This window comes from Plutella xylostella, chromosome 20 (genome assembly GCF_932276165.1).
Source record: "Plutella xylostella chromosome 20, ilPluXylo3.1, whole genome shotgun sequence".
In the NCBI taxonomy this organism is placed as follows: Eukaryota; Metazoa; Arthropoda; class Insecta; order Lepidoptera; family Plutellidae; genus Plutella; species Plutella xylostella.
Window position 1 is genome coordinate 8,379,606 of NC_064000.1, and position 18,038 is coordinate 8,397,643.

General features: G+C 37.5%; 1 protein-coding gene across 1 annotated transcript; it reads right to left on the bottom strand.

The window, feature by feature from the left end:
- Positions 1 to 1,532: 1,532 nt before the first annotated feature.
- Positions 1,533 to 15,975, bottom strand: LOC105395362 (zinc finger protein 184). The gene is made up of 11 exons (XM_048628107.1): positions 15,737 to 15,975; positions 15,198 to 15,326; positions 14,305 to 15,030; positions 12,576 to 12,703; positions 11,625 to 11,699; positions 10,888 to 11,038; positions 9,812 to 9,945; positions 9,415 to 9,505; positions 8,757 to 8,873; positions 8,235 to 8,360; positions 1,533 to 1,955 (listed from the first exon to the last, which is right to left on the bottom strand). The coding sequence occupies exons 1-11, from the start codon at positions 15,848 to 15,850 to the stop codon at positions 1,860 to 1,862; spliced, it is 1,887 nt and encodes a 628-aa protein (XP_048484064.1). The 5' UTR covers positions 15,851 to 15,975; the 3' UTR covers positions 1,533 to 1,859.
- Between the last annotated feature and the right edge of the window lie 2,063 nt (positions 15,976 to 18,038).

Here is an 18,038-nt window from a genome sequence, read left to right on the forward strand (position 1 = left end):
AAAAATCCATATTGTTAGAATTTGTTTGGTGTTGCATCACCCTGTATAGCCCTGCTATTGATCGCAGTCAAAAAAAATATCGAGTAATGCTGTATGTTTAAAAAAAACACGGTTTTCAAAGTCATAAAAGGTAATCGTATTTTTTTATAAACAACTTTGACTCTACATACTGTAAAAAAAATATACCACGCAAACCTGGCACCTTATTTGAAAAGATTGCTCATTTAATGCAGTTTCCAAAATGGTATGAAACGTTGCTATTGTTTCCATTAACAAAAAAGTTATTGCTATTTTAGTACAAAACGACCTCGATGTAAAATTGTTGAAAGGAAATTTATCTGACTGAATTTATTAAGGGTAAGTCGTGTTGGAATGACTAAAAGTAAAATAGGTGGTGTGGCCGGGAGTGGGAAAAGAGACAACGTTGTCTCAGTTAATAAAAAAAAGCATTTTGAGTATCTTTCTAGAAAAAAGTGGAATATAGCAATTCCACATTCCCCATAAATGTAGCGCATGGTAACGTACATTCCTAAGTAGTGCTAATATGTAATATTGAACAAGTAAAACGCTTACACATACATGTACATTGTACACCCACAGTATCCAAAAAAGGGACAGGTCAGTTTGTCATTAACATTACCTCTAATTACTTGTTATTTATTTTAAAGTTATTGTTAAACAAAACCATACTCTCAAAATTATGATTATGACCATTAATGAGTATTATTTTTTGCTGATTATGTACTTACTATAATAATGTGGTGTTATAATTTTGAGAAATAAAAATAAAAGTCAATAAATGTTTGTTTTTTTTAAACAAGGTGTAAAAAACGCAAAATATGTTTTATAAGAGTTTGGTAAGTTTTTTCTTAGCTATTTTTGCGTCATCTATGTTGCCACGGCTGACCCCACCATCTATTTTTCTTTTACTCATTCCAACATGACTTACCCTTAATATATTCAGTCAGATAAAATTCCTTCAAACAATTTTACATCGAGGTCGTTTTGTACTAAAATAGCAATAACTTTTTTGTTAATTGAAACAATAGCAACGTTTCATACCATTTTGTAAACTGCATTAAATGAGCAATCTTTTCAAATAAGGTGCCAGGTTTGCGTGGTATATTTTTTTTACAGTATGTAGAGTCAAAGTTGTTTATAAAAAAATACGATTACCTTTTATGACTTTGAAAACCGTGTTTTTTTTAAACATACAGCATTACTCGATATTTTTTTTGACTGCGATCAATAGCAGGGTAGTACAGGGTGATGCAACACCAAACAAATTCTAACAATATGGATTTTTGTACCGGCGGCACGCAAAAAACTGATCCAAGGTGTCGATTTTCAGCATATTTGTAAAAGTGTCAATATCTCGAAAATTATCGAGTTTTTACTAAGGTCATATTGTGATATTCTGGCCTCTTATGAGCTGACCTATCAGCCCTTTAAGGGATGACGTTGACTTTTGGGACACCCTGTATATTGCCATATAATCCATTTTAATATTAGGTATGTATTCTATACCCAGGCTTATACCCAGCAGTGGGCAGATACGGGCTGATAATGAATGAATGTATTCTAAAATAAATATGTAAAATTCTAATCGTCCTGTAAGGGAAAAACCATCCTTTATTTACTTATAAGGGACTGTCAATCAAACGTCATAAAACTCATACTATATTAGCTGTCATAGCAAGCCTTTTATTTTGCGTCAGCGGCCGTGGCACGAATCTGTTATCGACGTCGATAAACTCGTTCAAAGCGCGTTCCGCCAATCACACCGCCGTATTTATATCAATTCGCGATATAGTGACGTTTATCTACGTCGTTAGCGAGCCCGTGTAGCGGCAGCAGGTTCAGTGGCAGGTGCGGAAGTGCTTGAGCGCGCCCTGCGACTGCGTGAACCGCTTGTCGCACAGTTTGCACGCGAATGGCTTCTCACCAGTGTGAGTCTGCAACAAACAAACATGTAGGTAATGGAATGTGGTATTGTTAGTTATTTCGGAAATTCATGAATAAAGACAGTATTTGCTGCACCATTCATACAGGATATGGGAAACTTGGTATTGTCATTAATTATGGAAATTGGACAGTAAAGCAGTGTATCCAGTTTATCCGATGCACCTTTCAGAGCTTATATTTAATGCTATAAATGTTCTATTCAATGGGCTAATCGTCATAGTGTGTCGGTGACAAACTCTAGAATTGAACTAGGATTTGTCAGGTCCTATAGGTATAACACTATCCATTAGGACATTGATAGTTAACCGTTGAATAGCTACATAGTGTGGCCGTATGTAGCTATTCAACGGTTTTTTTTAAAACTGTTATTGTTATTACTTTGAGTTATCATATCACACCATACAGCCTAGATAGTAGAAAAGAAAAATTTTTACCGAAAAGAGCCTATTGGAAGCTGTTGTCATAACTAAAAATATCGAAATCAATAATCACGACTGCGCTATTCGCCGCAACAATTCCCAAATCCTCACCGTCATATGTTGCGTTCTGTTCCACGCGGACTGGAACTCCTTGCCGCACTGCGCGCACGGGAACCGCTTACTAATACAATTTATAATTATGTAGTCATGATTGCGCTATTCGACGCACCAAATTTTCACTAATACAGTTAGTTACATATTTTTTTCGCACTCCCATACAATTTGCTATTTGTACTTTTTGCAGGTTGACTTGTAGAAAATGCTTTTAGCATTATTAATTCCACCTGATTGTACATAATTACTTTTGTATTGTGCAATAAAATCCTTACTCCTTACTAATATTATAAATGCCAAAGTAACTGTGTCTGTCTGTGTGTCTGTCTGTTACTCTTTCACGCCAAAACTACTGAACGGTTTTGAATGAAATTTGGTATACATACGGTCTAGACCATTGGTACTCAACCTTTTTTATACAAGGGCCACAAACACGTTAAGTCATGGTGTCGCGGGCCGCAAGCATAATTTTTAACTATTATAAAGCGATGTTAACTATCGAATAATAATATTTAAAAAAACACATGCATACCACTCTGTGTAAAAAATAACCGGATTAGATCAATAAAACAAAAAAATATTGTTATTCATCCAAATTTATTTTTTACCTTCAAAGTATGCTCCTTCAAAAACGATACACATAAGCCAACGAATTACCAATCATCACAAAAAATATTTAAACGCTGTTTCCAGAGTTGTGATTAGTACTCGCGGCGAATTTTCCTTTTTGTCTTCTATCGATTGTTAGTTAAAGTCATGTTGACTGTTTGATTTGACTATCGTGGTGTTGACTGTGCACTCGGAATTCTTACCAGAAAGTCAAACGGTAGGAAAATAATATTATTTGCGGGTTAAGGGTGTCCACTCAGAATGCTCCAAAAAATTCCCTGACTTTCCCTGACCGTTTCAGAAAATTTCCCTGACCAAAGATCAAAATATAAACCTAATTTAAATAATTTGAAGACGAATTCTTAATTTCAAAGTTTTGCGTTCATTTGTTTGACACTTATTAAAACTTGATTGCGTAAAATATGTTAAGGGGGTCGGCAAAAATGGTATATTGAGAGGGAAGTATAGCACTTAACACACACTAACGTTGTTCTACTTCTAAATATTATCCGATCTTCATGATGTTTTAGGATATTAACGACACAATAAATTACTAGATTTATAGTTTTTTATTTTCTCTAAATTTGCTATAGATTCAGACTTATAGGCACCTCAAGCAACGCGATTTTTGTGATCAAAACTGCGCCGAATCACGCCGTTGTTAAACAAAAACAATGTATTTTTTTAAAAAGCGAAACCTACAACTTTAGAATATATTATGCTGAAGCGATTGACATCAAAATCAAAAAGATTTGTTGATATTTACTTGGTGAATAACGATTTCTCCCGAAATTTTATCAAGGATAGTACCTATGTATTTAACACCTGTAAAACTTATGGATGCAATAAAAGATTGAGTATTGAGTATGTCAGTCACGAGCTGCATTTATCTCTATAGCACCCGAGCCCCGGGGCATGAGTGCACAAACGATAGCAAATGTTTTCCTAAATACCTATTTCTCGAAGTTCCCTATTAAGCCTTAGGAGGCCATTCTAAACAACTTTGGTTGTGCGAGTATTGAAAATACATCCGCCTTGCAGCTTCCTTAGTCCAAGTTGCTATACTGCCTAGTTTAATAGTCTGACAAAAATCAGACTGATTACCATCGAAGTAGAAATTGAAACCGAAAAAGAAATTGAAATAGATCCTTTTTGTATGGCTCTCTCCTGCCCGACGAAGTTGTTAGTTACTAAAGTTTTTTTTAATGGAATTTGATTAAACATGCTGTACAAAATAGAATAAAGTTTGTTTTGCTCTGCTAAATTAGTAAAAAAATATATTATTGATTAGTAGATGCCGCGCGGAGGCAGCGTATGCGGTATCGCTGACGTATAAAATAATTAGCGAATTGAGAACCTCCTCCTTTTTTCAAAGTCAGTTAATGCGAGTTTGCACCAACAAAATCACGTTATTTTTTATCACAAATTTCTAAGTCTTTAAACTAAATTTGTTTTGATTGGTGAGATGAGTCACCCTCTTTTGCATCAACCTGTCTATACGGGACATAATTTTACCAGCTGAGTCCGGGATCTAGCTAACCTTTTATAATTCCTACTAAAAAAAATTAATCAGTCATATTTTATTAAATCACGTAGATTTAAAAAACTTAATCGTATACCTAATTATTATAAAATAGGTGCAGTAATGTACCTCTGCCTACCCCGCAAGGGAGTACATTAGTACAAGGCGTGAGTGCGTGTTTTTTTTTATAAAATAGTATGGATCAGTCAAAAATATTCCAAAACTAAACGAGATTTTATTTTATGCCTTACGTATTTCACGTAAAAAAGAAGTATTACTAGTAAAGGAAAGTATGTAGGTACAAAAAATATGCTAGAAAAAAGTAATTTTTCCCTGACTTTCCAGGTGGCCCATCAATTTCACTGACTTTCCCTGACCACCTTGAGCTTCCCTGACTTTTCCCTGACTTTCCCTGACTTTCCAGATAGTGGACACCCTGGTAGAATTTAATACAGCAAATTCAACGAACAAGGCCAGTACTGCTACTCTTGATACCCAAGACGGTTATTCATATTGTGCTCGAGTCAGAACCAATTTCAATTTAGATTTGGTACCTACTCTTGACGTCTATTTGGTTACAATTCGGTTTCACTTAAAATTTGGTTACGATTGTTTGAAACTTTTTTTACGACTTTGTGAAAGAATGAATGAAAAGGAAAAAATAACAAAAACTGACGTGAATAGTGTCAAGTTGACACTATCGAAGCGTCTGTAGTCGAGCGGGCTTCAGTGATCGTAACTGATCACTGAGGTTAAGCAACAACTGGCACGGTCAGCCATTGGATGGGTGACCAATTTCAAGTGGTTCTTTTATTATTTTTATTTCGTTTATTTTCCAAAAACATTTTATAATAGGTACATAAAAGTTTACAACAAAAACCTGCCGCTTAAACCACGCAGGGTTTATGTGTGGCAAGTGCAGTCAGAAGTTGTGCATTAAACACTAATAATGGTTGACTATATAAAATTAATGTTGATAAATGTTAGGTACTAATAGCTAATTAGGTATTACAATTACAATTTGAGAGAAAGTACTGTTTCATTATAGTTTTACATTTATTCCTGTTTATTAGTAGACTTTCAAGTGTATCAGTAGGTAGTTCATTTAATATCATTGGTAGTAGGTATTCCCATGTTCTAGAACCGTATACATTCATATACCTTGGTAAATTGTATGTAGACAAGTATGACAAATAACGCAACTGCTTTGGTCGCTCCCGTCTCACCAGTGAATCCATCTTATCACATCCTTCACAGATAATAGACATCTTAAACAAATTAAATACATTTAAAATTTTACAGTAATTAAATAAGTCGCTTTCGATTTTTATGTGATTCTTTCTGGCTGATTTGGGAACTATATGTTTCAATATTCTAATTTGAAGTCTATATATGTTGTCTAAATAGGTTTTATAGGTTCGACCATAACTGCTTATGCCGTAACTTATAATGGATTCTGCTAATGATAAGTACATTAATCTAAGTACGTTAAACGGAATCTTATATTTAAGTATACATATTTTAGATAAAAAGGCTCTAAGCTTGTTGCATACATGATCAATATGTGGTCTCCAGTTGAGGTGTTCGTCGATTATCAACCCTAAGTACATGTGTTGTCTAGTCAGTTCTAAGGAATCACAGATGCAATTTATATGGTTTACATGAAAACATTGGTGAGTGTGAGACTTTATAAGGGGGGTGTATGGTGATTTTAAGTACGGAGAATGTATGTGTAATAGTTTAGTTTTCTGTGAATTAATAACTAAGCCAACGTCGTGTGCCCATTTACATAGTATATTATAGTTATGTTGCATTTGTTCTTGCGCTTTTATTACATCTTTGTTAGCAACCAACAGGCATGTGTCGTCCGCGAATTGATACACTGAACCTTCAGAGAATATATTGCACATGTCGTTTACATACAAAATGTACTCCAAGGGACCAGTTATGGACCCCTGCGCGGCTCCCATCTCAGTAGGATATCTTGTGCTATATTCACCAGCTATTTTTACAGTTGTAAACCTATTTGTGTGATAATTGTTAAATAAATTTAATAGTGGACCCTGTATACCATTTTGTTGAAGCTTTAAAAATAATGTTTCGTAGTTAATTGTGTCAAAAGCTTTACTAAAGTCAATGAAGACAGCGAGTACATGCTCGCGATTGTTCATGCACTCGCTGACCTCATTAGTGAACTTTCTGGACGCTTCCGTGCTTCGGACGGCACGTTAAGCCGTGGGGCCCGGTTGCTGCTTCGGCAGCAGTCCTTAATCCTAGTCAGAAGCCTGTACTGTATTTTATTTATGTAGCCTTGATGTATGTAACAAGTGTATCATTTGTTGTTCTTCAAATAAATAAATAAACTCTTTCAGCACAAGCTTGCTTGTGTTGGGGTCCACCAACCCGCACTAGGCCAGCGTGGTGGACTAGGCCTAAACCCTTCCTTCATGAAGGGCTCTATGTCTCCACATAGTTCATCAAAAAGTTCTTTTGTGAGGCGGTAATTATCGACGTACTCCGCCTGTCCCATTTCCACTGCTTCGTCCAAATATCTCACCATTCGCCGCTGATTTTTGCGCCTCCGGATATCTCTTCGCTGCGCATTGCGCAAAATCGCTATTCGTAGTGCTAAATAAGCCATAACACAGCATCTTTAGTCTCAAATACCAGTACCACACAAAACCACACAAAAACGCCACTCACAAGTACAAATACAAGTAATAAAGTTAATTTTTTCATCTTGCCTTAGCGATTGCGTATATCCAGTATGTTCAATATTGACAACTGTCAAAATGGCGGTCAAGAGTACCAACTTGCGTTCGTAACCGAATTCAGACTAGTTCACCCGAAAACCACCAAATACGGTAGGCAAGGTGGCGCTACCATCGTGTTCCAGAGTGCCAAATGACTCGAAGGCAAGCGTGACACAATCGATTGCGCGTCGAGAGTACCACTACAGATTTGTAGAAAAAAATCGAGAATTTTTTGTCACTACGATATTGCGCCTTTCGCACAAGGATCATCATTGTGAATGCATTTTTGAGCTAACACTCAACAAATACCATCGAGCATCCACCATATTAACAGATACGGCTGCAGCTCACGGCTCTAGCTTCTTTTTTTCCTATCGATAGAAGACAATAAGGAAAAATCGCCGCGAGTACTAAACACAACTCTGAAAACAGCGTTAAAAAAAATGTTGAGATGATTGTATAAGTCGTTGGCGTATGTACGATACACATACGCCAAGCGCCAAGCATAAACGCCAAAGGCTGTTTTCAGAGTTGTTCATTCTGAAGGAGCAAATTTTTAAGGTGATAAAATAAATTTGGATGAATAACAAACATTTTTTGTTTTATGGATATAATCCCGATACTTTTTACACACAATATATATTCTCTATTATGTGTCATGGCACGCGGGCCACTAATAAAGGCCCGGCGGGCCACATGCGGCCCGCAGTTTGAGTATAGCTGGTCTAGACCCTGGGAAAGAACATAGGCTACTTTTTATCCCGGAATTCCCACGGGAAAACTTTTTAAGGCGAAGCGAAGCTCGCGGGTACAGCTAGTAATAAAGAAATAAAACAAAACCTAAAACCTCACCGTCATATGTTGCGTCCTATTCCACGCGGACTGGAACTCCTTGCCGCACTGCGCGCACGGGAACCGCTTACTGCTGCGGTAGCGGACGTTGTTGTGCATGTTCTTGTGTACCTTTATACTGCCGTACTGCGATAAAATGCAAAATATTACAGAATTAAAAATGATTCGTTCTTGTAAAAGTATGTCTGCATATTTTACATCAAACAATACGAGTTATCGAATGGAGACCACGCCGCATTATAATTATAATTATGAATAATCATGAAAATACGCCATGATCGTAAAATTCGTCCACATATTTTACATCATTAGGAATAGAGTCCGACAAACGCTTACTTTGCAGTAGATTTAAGATCCAACACCAAAAAAAGTTTATAACCAATAACCAACCTTTATGCTATGTAATTTCTGTCCCTGACGTTCGTGGTACATGAGTTAGGGGAATTTCTTTCATTTAAGGTTTAAAAAATACTCTCGTACAATTAACTGTTATCGGACTCTAGAAAGCACAGTTATACTCACAGCGAGCGAAGCCCCGCATATCTCGCAGATGTACCTCTCGGCGCGGTCGCCGCCGCCGCCGTGCTTGCGGGTACGGTGTAGTTCCCGGGACGTGCGCGTGAAGAATACTGACGGACACTGGGGGAGGGAGAGATTTGGGTAAGAAAAAACTTATGAGTAAAATGCGAAAATTCCAGCAACTATATATATAATACACTTCCGACTTAAACACTAAACCAACCTAATTTACTATTATTGTGAAGTGAAGTCGTTATTTTTACAGTCGACGCGAATATAATTATTTCATAAGCTTGCTTGCGCGTGCGGTGCAGCTCGCGGGCCGTGCGCGTGAAGAATACTGATGGGCACTGGAGTAGGATCAAGATTGAACTTTGCACATCTCACATTGAGCAGTATAAACCGGAGTAGGAAAATGGTTGAGCGGTAAAGCTAAATTTGGAAAAATATTTAACTTTGCACATTTTACGTTTGGTAGTATTTAAAGCTCCAAGTATGAAAAGGTAAGGTTAGTATTTTGAAATATTGAATTTAATAGTCTGAAAGAATATTTTATTATTCAAATATAGGCGTTGCACTGAAGAAAGGTCAGATTTGGACAGTAATCTGAATTTACACTATCACATTTCACGTTCCATAGGTACTGAAAGGAATGCATTACCTGGTCACAAGTGAACTGTTCGCCGGTGTTGTTGGTGGTAGAAACTCCAGACTTGTACAACTTTATCTTGGACAGAGAATTCTTCTCATTCCTGAATAATCGGAATAAATTATTAAAAAACTAATCAATCTACAAATTTAACAACAGATTTGGCAAAAGGTACTGATAGGGAGGCAGCTAAGAACCGTGAGAAAGATATTGGATACTTTTATCCCGAAATTCCCACGAGAAAACTTTTAAAGCGAAGGGTAGCTCAGGGGCATCATATATAATCAATGATGTTATCCAGTGGGTTTAATCTGGCTATTTTATGCACACTGTTACTCAATGGTACACATAAAACATTGTGATACACAAAGTTATGTTACTCAACGGGAATAAAGATTCTCGAACTTACTCATTATCTTCCAAGTGCATTTTAGAGTTCTTTTTGTGTTCCTCAAACGCCGCTACAGATCGGAACGACATCGCGCACTTTTCACAGAAAGTGTTCTTGTTAGTTGAATCATCTTCCTTCGCTTCTTCAGCTTCCTGCGGATTAATAGTAATTCTTGTTCAGTAGGTATACGGTACATTCACCTACTAAAGGCAACATCAGTAATAAAAATTTCCTCTGTATTAAATACCGTTTACATTTAACATTGGCAATAAAATTTAATAAAACGAGTTCTGCATCGGTTTAAACAGGTGTGGCAAGCATACTTACTACGAGTTTTTAATACACTAATATAAACTTGCCCTATAATAATGTTCTATTCTATTCTTGATGAGGTCCATCTGGCTCTTTCCAGTGGAACTTTTGTGCCTAACCTTAAGGTAGAAACTCCCTGCTTTAGCTTGGACTATTTCATTTGGGTTCTCACATCTAGATAAGGAGGATTCCTCACAATCTTTTCTTTAACCAGAGATTGATAGTTTTTTTTTGCCCAGATTACATCTATTACGACTGCTGTGTATTATTATCGTAAGTACTATCTACTGACCTGCGCATCACCCTGTATACCCCCATCCTGGTGTTTATACAGGGTGTGCTGGCGCAGCCCCAGTGCGCTCACGAAGGAGGCTCCGCAGGCGGCGCACACGTGTTCATTACACACTAACCTGCGCATCACCCTGTATACCGCCCCCGTCCTGGTGCTTATACAGGGTGTGATGGCGCAGGCCCAGCGCGCTCACGAAGGAGCCACTGGCCTATCATCACACTCATGTTCATTACTACCTACTGACCTGCACATCACCCTGTATACTCCCGTCGTGGTGTTTATACAGGGTGTGCTGGCGCAGCCCCAGCGCGCTCACGAAGGAGCCACTGGCCTATCATCATACTCGTGTTTACTACTACCTACTGACCTGCACATCACCCTGTATACTCCCGTCGTGGTGTTTATACAGGGTGTGCTGGCGCAGCCCCAGCGCGCTCACGAAGGAGCCACTGGCCTATCATCATACTCGTGTTTACTACTACCTACTAACCTGCACATCACCCTGTATACTCCCGTCGTGGTGTTTATACAGGGTGTGCTGGCGCAGCCCCAGCGCGCTCACGAAGGAGGCTCCGCAGGCGGCACACACGTGATCGGAGCGGTGCCGCGCGCGCACGTGTGTGTAGTAGGATGACTTGTTGCTGTGGAGAGAAAAAACGGAGGTTTGTTATAGTGACGGTGAGAACAAAAGCTACATTAAGATGGCACAAAAAACAGAGGCCTTCGGGCGGCTTGAAAACCTCTAACAGTCGGATGGCCACTTACCCGACAACTCTCTCAGCACAAGCTCGCTTGTGTTGGGGTCCACCAACCCGCACTAGGCCAGCGTGGTAGACTAGGCCTTAAACCCTTTGTTCATTGGAAGCAGACCCGTGCCCTAACAGTGGGGACGCGATGGGTCGTGATGATGATGCCGGTGAAAACAAAAACTAGATTAAGATGGCATACATGACACCGGTGTTGTGACTGCGCTTCAACGTTTGAACCGCTTATTCCCGTTGAGTTAGGTACACCCTTTTGTGTATTTTTTACCGCTGAGTAACAGTGTAACTCAATGCTACTGTAAATACACTTTTACTCGTCGGTAAAAAAAACTGTTGAGTAACGATGAATGCCGAGCGTGCTTACGAAAGAGGCTCCACACACAGGCGACGCGGTAAAAAGCTTGTCTCACGTATCTCAAAGATATATACATATTAATAAATATACAATAATAAAGCAACTCACGTGAACTTGGCTTCGCAGTGTTTACACTGGAAGGTGAGCCCGGCGTGCACTCGGTCGTGGGCTATGGCGCGGGTGCTGGAAATAAATACACAAATATTATGTACTAACTATCTATTAATGCTAGAGCGATATCGGTCTATATTCTCTTGGTAGCTTGTATATATTTGTACAATAAAGAATTAAATAAATATATATATCTTAAGACTGATAAGTTTTTTTTTCTATTTAGCCATGCATTTTAATGTAGCCGTACAAATTGCTCTAGTTGTTTCTCCCCTTCTGTCTCTCCGTAACAACAATTTTCCTCCTTCAAGAGCACGCTTTTGACACATATGTTAATAATTTAATATGGAGATGACGTATAATTTATGAACCAATCCCAGGTTACGATCTAACTGACTATGGCGAAATTGGAGCTTTGTATCTAAAAGCAAATTGATGTCGATTTTGAAGGCAATTAAATTTTAATTTTATAGCTGTCAAAAGCTTCATTTCTTTAATTAAAATTCGAACAAATGTAATTTTTGCTATCAAAATTTAACAGCGTTAAAATTAGATTTTCTGCCTTCTGAATTCATCATTATTTAAGCTATATCGATATCAGGAATGGCCTCAGTGTAAAACTCACGCATAGTTAAAGACCTCCCGGCAGCGCAGGCAGTGGTACACCGTGCGATGCACCTTCAGATGCATGCGCAGCCGCGTGGCCCACACGAAGCGGCGCGCGCACAGGAAACACGAGAACTGGCCTCGCTCCTTTGTGTGATGAGCATTTGCCTTGTGTCTGGTTGTCGTTTATACATATATTCAATATAATTATGTAGGTATCTATCTATGTATTTATGTAGATATATCAGCTGCTGTCCGACAATTATATCACAAGTTCAGCCTAGCTTGGGGTCGGATGGCCGTGTGCTAGATGTACCCACATATTTATTACAGTGTACTCACGCGTAGTTGAAGACCTCCCGACAGCGCAGACAGTGGTAGACCGTGCGGTGCACCTTCAGATGCATGCGCAGCCGCGTGGCCCACACGAAGCGGCGCGCGCACAGGAAACACGAGAACTGGCCGCGCTCCTGGAATCATACCAACATTTACTAGGTAGTGAAGAGAGGAATTTAATGAAGTTTTGGATTGAAAGTCACACAACTTGGCAACCATCTTGGAATCAAATCATTATTATGCTATGCCTTTTTGGCTTCGTGGTAGCTCAGTCGGGTAAGCGCCCGCTTCTCACACAAGAGATGCGGGTTCGAATCCCGGCGCTGACATGTACCAATGAGTTCTTTTAACTTAGTACAATGTATACCTATATGATCTCATCAGCTATATGTACCGAAATATCCCAAATATTGAATTAGTTTTATACGCAGATGATACAAACGCGGTACTGTATGCTGACGACCTTAACACACTGAATCAAAACGTTAGAGCCGCTCTCACAGCTTTCGATACATGGTTCAGTAGCAACAATCTCCACTTGAACCCAAATAAAACTAGTGCTATTATCTTCAGAAACACAGCCAGAAATCATGATACGCTGGATATTGAGTTCAATGGAGATAAGATCGGTTTGGTTGAAGAAGTCAAGTTCTTAGGTGTTACCATTGACACATTCCTGAACTGGAAGCAGGAGCTTATATCAATAGAGGGTTCAATTAGTTCAGCATGCTTTGCTATCAGAAGCTTAAGAGATGAGCTTAGCCTCGAACGTCTCAAAATGGTATACTTTGCATTAGTGGAGTCGAGGTTAAGATACAGCATAATGTTCTGGGGTCAAAGTCATTACTACAATATGAGGAAAGCGTTCGTAAGTCAAAAACGGGCCATACGAACAATGGTACGAATTGCACCCTGGGTCTCCTGTAGAGAATTTTTTGTTAGGTTGGACATCTTAACCGTCCCTTCCTTGTACATTTTAGTACTTTTAACTTACCTCGCTAAAAACTTGCCTAGGTATGAGTCAGCTGACGAGAGAACGACAAGAAACAAGTCGAGACGGAAAGAAATTCGTATTGAAATGTTGACGGCTAGACTGAAAATTGCGAAACACTGTGCGCGATACCAGGCAGTTTTCCTATATAACAAGCTTCCAATCGACTTAAAACAAATTGACAATGTCACAAGGTTTGAAAACGGTTTGCGTGCCTTCTTGTTGGAAAAGTGCTTCTACACATTAGATGAATATATCAATATGCATGATTGATTTTGACATTTTAATTGTATTAACTTCATAATTATTATTACTATTTTTTTATTTATTATTAATTTACTCTAATTTATAACTACAATTTATTTATTCAATACTATTAAGTGTAAATATGTACTGCATGCAACAATTTATATTTTAATTTTTCTTGATTTAGTTTTTAGTTGTAAGTATTTTTAAGTGACATTCAGATACAATTTATTATTGTGAATTGAATAAAATGATTGATTGATACCATCGCTCTTATGGTGAAGGAAAACATCGTGAGGAAACCTGCATATCTAGATTTAGAACATTTAGATATGTGAACCCACCAACCCGCAGTGGACCAGCGTGGTGGGCAATGGTCCAAGCTTAGGAAGGCAGTTTAGACCTTTGGATGTGCACAAAGGTTCCATTTGAGAGAGCCAGGTGCAGGTACCTACATCCCCACAAACAATAGAATAGAATATACTAACTATTACTAACCTCGCTATGTACCCGCATGTGTCTCTTCAAAGTGTCTTCACACGTGAATGTCTTTATACAAGTGAGGCACTTGTGAGCAGAGTTCTGATAGTTTGCATTATCTGACAGTTTCTCATGCTCTGCCTTCATTTCTTCTTCAGTTAAATATACTATATTCCATTTATCTGCATCAAATTTGTACGCTGATGCTCTTTGCGTTGCATACTTGTCTCTTGGCTTACGTTTGTTTGGGGTTTGAACTGGCTTTCTTTTAACTGTGTCTTCAGATTTTTTGGATGTTTTACTTTTTGATACTGCTTTTGTTGTTTTTGCCTTTTTAATAACTTTGCAATACTTTTTAGTTCTAGTCTTTGTGGATAGGTTTATTGTTTTGTCTTTACTCATAAAATTGACATGCAAACTGTCTTGGTTTCCATCTGGTATTTTATTGTGATCATTATCTGCATCACTACTTATGTTTTCCATATCTTCATGCTTAAAGCTACTTTCTGAATTTTCATCTATAAAATTGTGTTCAGTTAGAATTGTACAAAATTGTTCAATTTTATGTTCTTCTTTCACTACTACTGAATCTGTTGAAATATTTTTCTCTATATTATAGAGGTTTTCATCTGTGTTCTCATAAAATTCATAATTTGCCACATTGTGGCTTGGAACAGATGTTGAAATAGTTGATTCTAGTCTTAGTTCCTTTCTATCTATGTTTGTGATGGAAGAGTGTGATATCTGTAAACATGAAAATAGACTTGAGTGAGTTGTATGATGGTTTAATAATAAACTTGCTTATTACCTACATAATATGTATTACTAATTTTATTTATATTCTGGAAACTTACTGTAGGAAGTTAGGTTGGATAACATTGATGTGTCAGAAGAGTTATTGCTAATCTTACCTCACCGTGGAATAATAAATTGTTGAGCACATTCTGTCCAATTTCACACTTTTCTTTAAACTTATTTATCTTCCAGAGTATGGCAGAGCACTCATAGCAGAAGTAGCACTGGAGCCCTTTCAATGATTTCTGCAATTAAATAATAAAACTTTAATCTGACTGAGCGTTGGACTCCATTCACTACAGCGAGAGCTGACATAAATTTATGTCTGCATTTCTTCATTTCTTTAGAGTCTAAGTTAGCCCTTAGTAGCAAATCACCCTTGCAGTATGAAGTAACCCATCTCAAATATAACACTACATATTTCCTTAGTAAGTAATGAGATATGGATCAATTTAGTTCGCCGTAATTCTGTGGCACTGTACTGCTATTGGTATGTATTTGTTTAAAGACAGATATTTGTACTCGGGTCTTGGGTGTTGATATTTATATTTGATATTTATCTATCTATGTATTTGTGTAGATATATCAGCTGTCCGATACCCATAACACAGGCTCTGCCTAGCTTGGGGTCGCCTTTTGCTTCTTTAATGCTTACCAATCCACTGAGATGGATGAGATCCTCGTAACATTGTAGCAGTTGAAACACATCCCCGCTGTACAACTTCACCCCAACATTTAGACAAACACGGCAAAATCTCACTGCTTCCATTTCAATGAACGATGAGGATGAAATTTATGCCACAAATTAAATAGATAGTTAAATACATAAAAATATTACATTGAAATGAATTTTGCTGACTAGTTACAAACATACAAAATGTTTTTGTTTTTTACTTGGTAGGTACTCAGCTGTCAGCTCGAAGCGAAGTCGAGTCAAAAATGTCTAAAATTTTATGACACTGACAGTTTGATAATGACGTTTCAGAGATTGACAGTTGCAGCTGGATGATTGACAGGCTTTTGACAGGGTATTCAAGGGCTCCGTTCATTTGTTTACAGTAATTTACAATGATAATAATATTAATAATACGTTAATAGGTAACGTAAATTACGTAAACTGTGTTTCCATTGGCATTGATAGACTTACCTTTCCTACATGAGTAAAGTAGGTATATTGATTAACTACTTATCATTTGACGCATCACGGAAATAATAGTAAAAATGGTCCATAAGCTAACCCCCTTATTCATAGAGAAGTTACAAAACGTTTTAACTAATAAACTGTTTTGTCCCTCTCCGACAAAGTGCAATTTGTTCTTTGACAGAGAGGGACAAAACAGTTTATTAGTTAAAACGTATTGTAACTTTTCTATGAATAAGGGGGTAAATATGTAAGTAATACTTAATGGTAACTGTTATTATGTTTGCACTTTCTCTTATGTACTTACTTACCTACTTACGCATTTCTAGGTAGGTCCTATAACAATGTTATCAATCTCTGCCAACGGTAGACTATTTATTTTAGTAAACGGTAGTTGTTTGGTTTTCCACGTTTAATTAAAATTATCACTAAGCGGGCTTAAATGAAACAATAAATGAAATAATAATGCTTTGGCCATAGAACAACGCGGACTCGGGTTCATACTCAATGGCTTTGATAATGGTTTATGTTATTTATAGGGGCGGGCGTCGCTCACAAAATCGACGAACGAACGAAGGAAAGATTCGTCGAATTAGAGAGAGAGTGACCCTCCTTTACATCCCGGGTGGTTCCTTCTGTGGGTCCAGCCAGACTCGTCCCATTCCACACTCGACCCGGCCACACTCGACCCGAATTTCTAAAATACGATAAGGTTTAGGTACTTTTGTTGAAATGTATGAAATGTACTGTCGGCCACAAGAGTTTTTTTACTGAAATTATAGTTAGGTGTTTTATGTGCTGATTAATTCAAACAAAAGTAATAATTTGTACTTTTAATCATTTATTTATCATTTTCTATAAACATTATTAGTAGGTAACACATGTTTTGAATTATAAACGTAATAAGTAATAATAAATATTAACAAAATAAGTAACTATTAATAATTATGTGTGCTAAAATCACAGTTACACAAAATATCTTTACAATGAAATATGTATAAAATCCTTTTTATAAAATCCGTTTGCTGTTTATAAAATTATAATTACTTCGCAGTAGCCCTTGCTTATCAAATGTATAAATTACAATACAAGTAAGTGCGCGAAAGAGATGGATGCAGGCCATCCAAATCTTGACCATTGTTATCGATAACCCGTTTATTTCAGGCTAAAACAATGAGAAGGGTAAACTACCTCTCTCTGTTACTGAGGTCAAACTTAGGCTAGTTTAGTCAACATATTTCTTAAATTTAAGTGATAATCACTTTATATGCAATCAATTAAGAAATCCATAAACATTTTCTGTCGACTGTACTTTGCGATAAGAAAAAAAATACAAACAAAAATGAACCTTATCGAAATTATGAAATTCGGGTCGAGTGTGGCCGGGTCGAGTGTGGAATGGGACGAGTCTGGCTGGACCCCCTTCTGGGGTCTGTGCCCTCAGTGGAGCTAAAGCTGATGTTGCCCAATCAAAGTTATTATTGTAGTACCTTAACTATACATACCTACTGACTCTACTGAGGTGTTATTATACAGGGGTGAATTTTTATTAGTGTGATTCCCGTTAGTTCAGTACCTATATCAAATACCTACATACTTTTTATTAGCAGCAGTAGCACTAGCATTAGTTGAATTAATATTATTATTATTCTTAAGGCAAGTTCACATACAGGCTGTTGCAAAAAGTGTATACTACGCGGAAAGGGAGTAACTCAGGGGGTCATTCACTTTTGTTCTACTACTTTGAGTTTTGGAAATTCGCGAAATAAAATATGTACGTTCTCCATAATCATGTGACCAACAAAGTTTCATGAAT

Bases quoted from the DNA above. Each gene is read 5' to 3' on its own strand.
- LOC105395362 (XM_048628107.1), bottom strand. From the start codon at position 15,850: ATGGAAGCAGTGAGATTTTGCCGTGTTTGTCTAAATGTTGGGGTGAAG. The intron at 15,031-15,197 runs GTAAGATTAGCA...TCATGTTTACAG, and splicing joins ATTTATTATTCCACGGTGAG to ATATCACACTCTTCCATCAC. The intron at 12,704-14,304 runs GTTAGTAATAGT...GTATGATTCCAG, and splicing joins ACATGCGGGTACATAGCGAG to GAGCGCGGCCAGTTCTCGTG.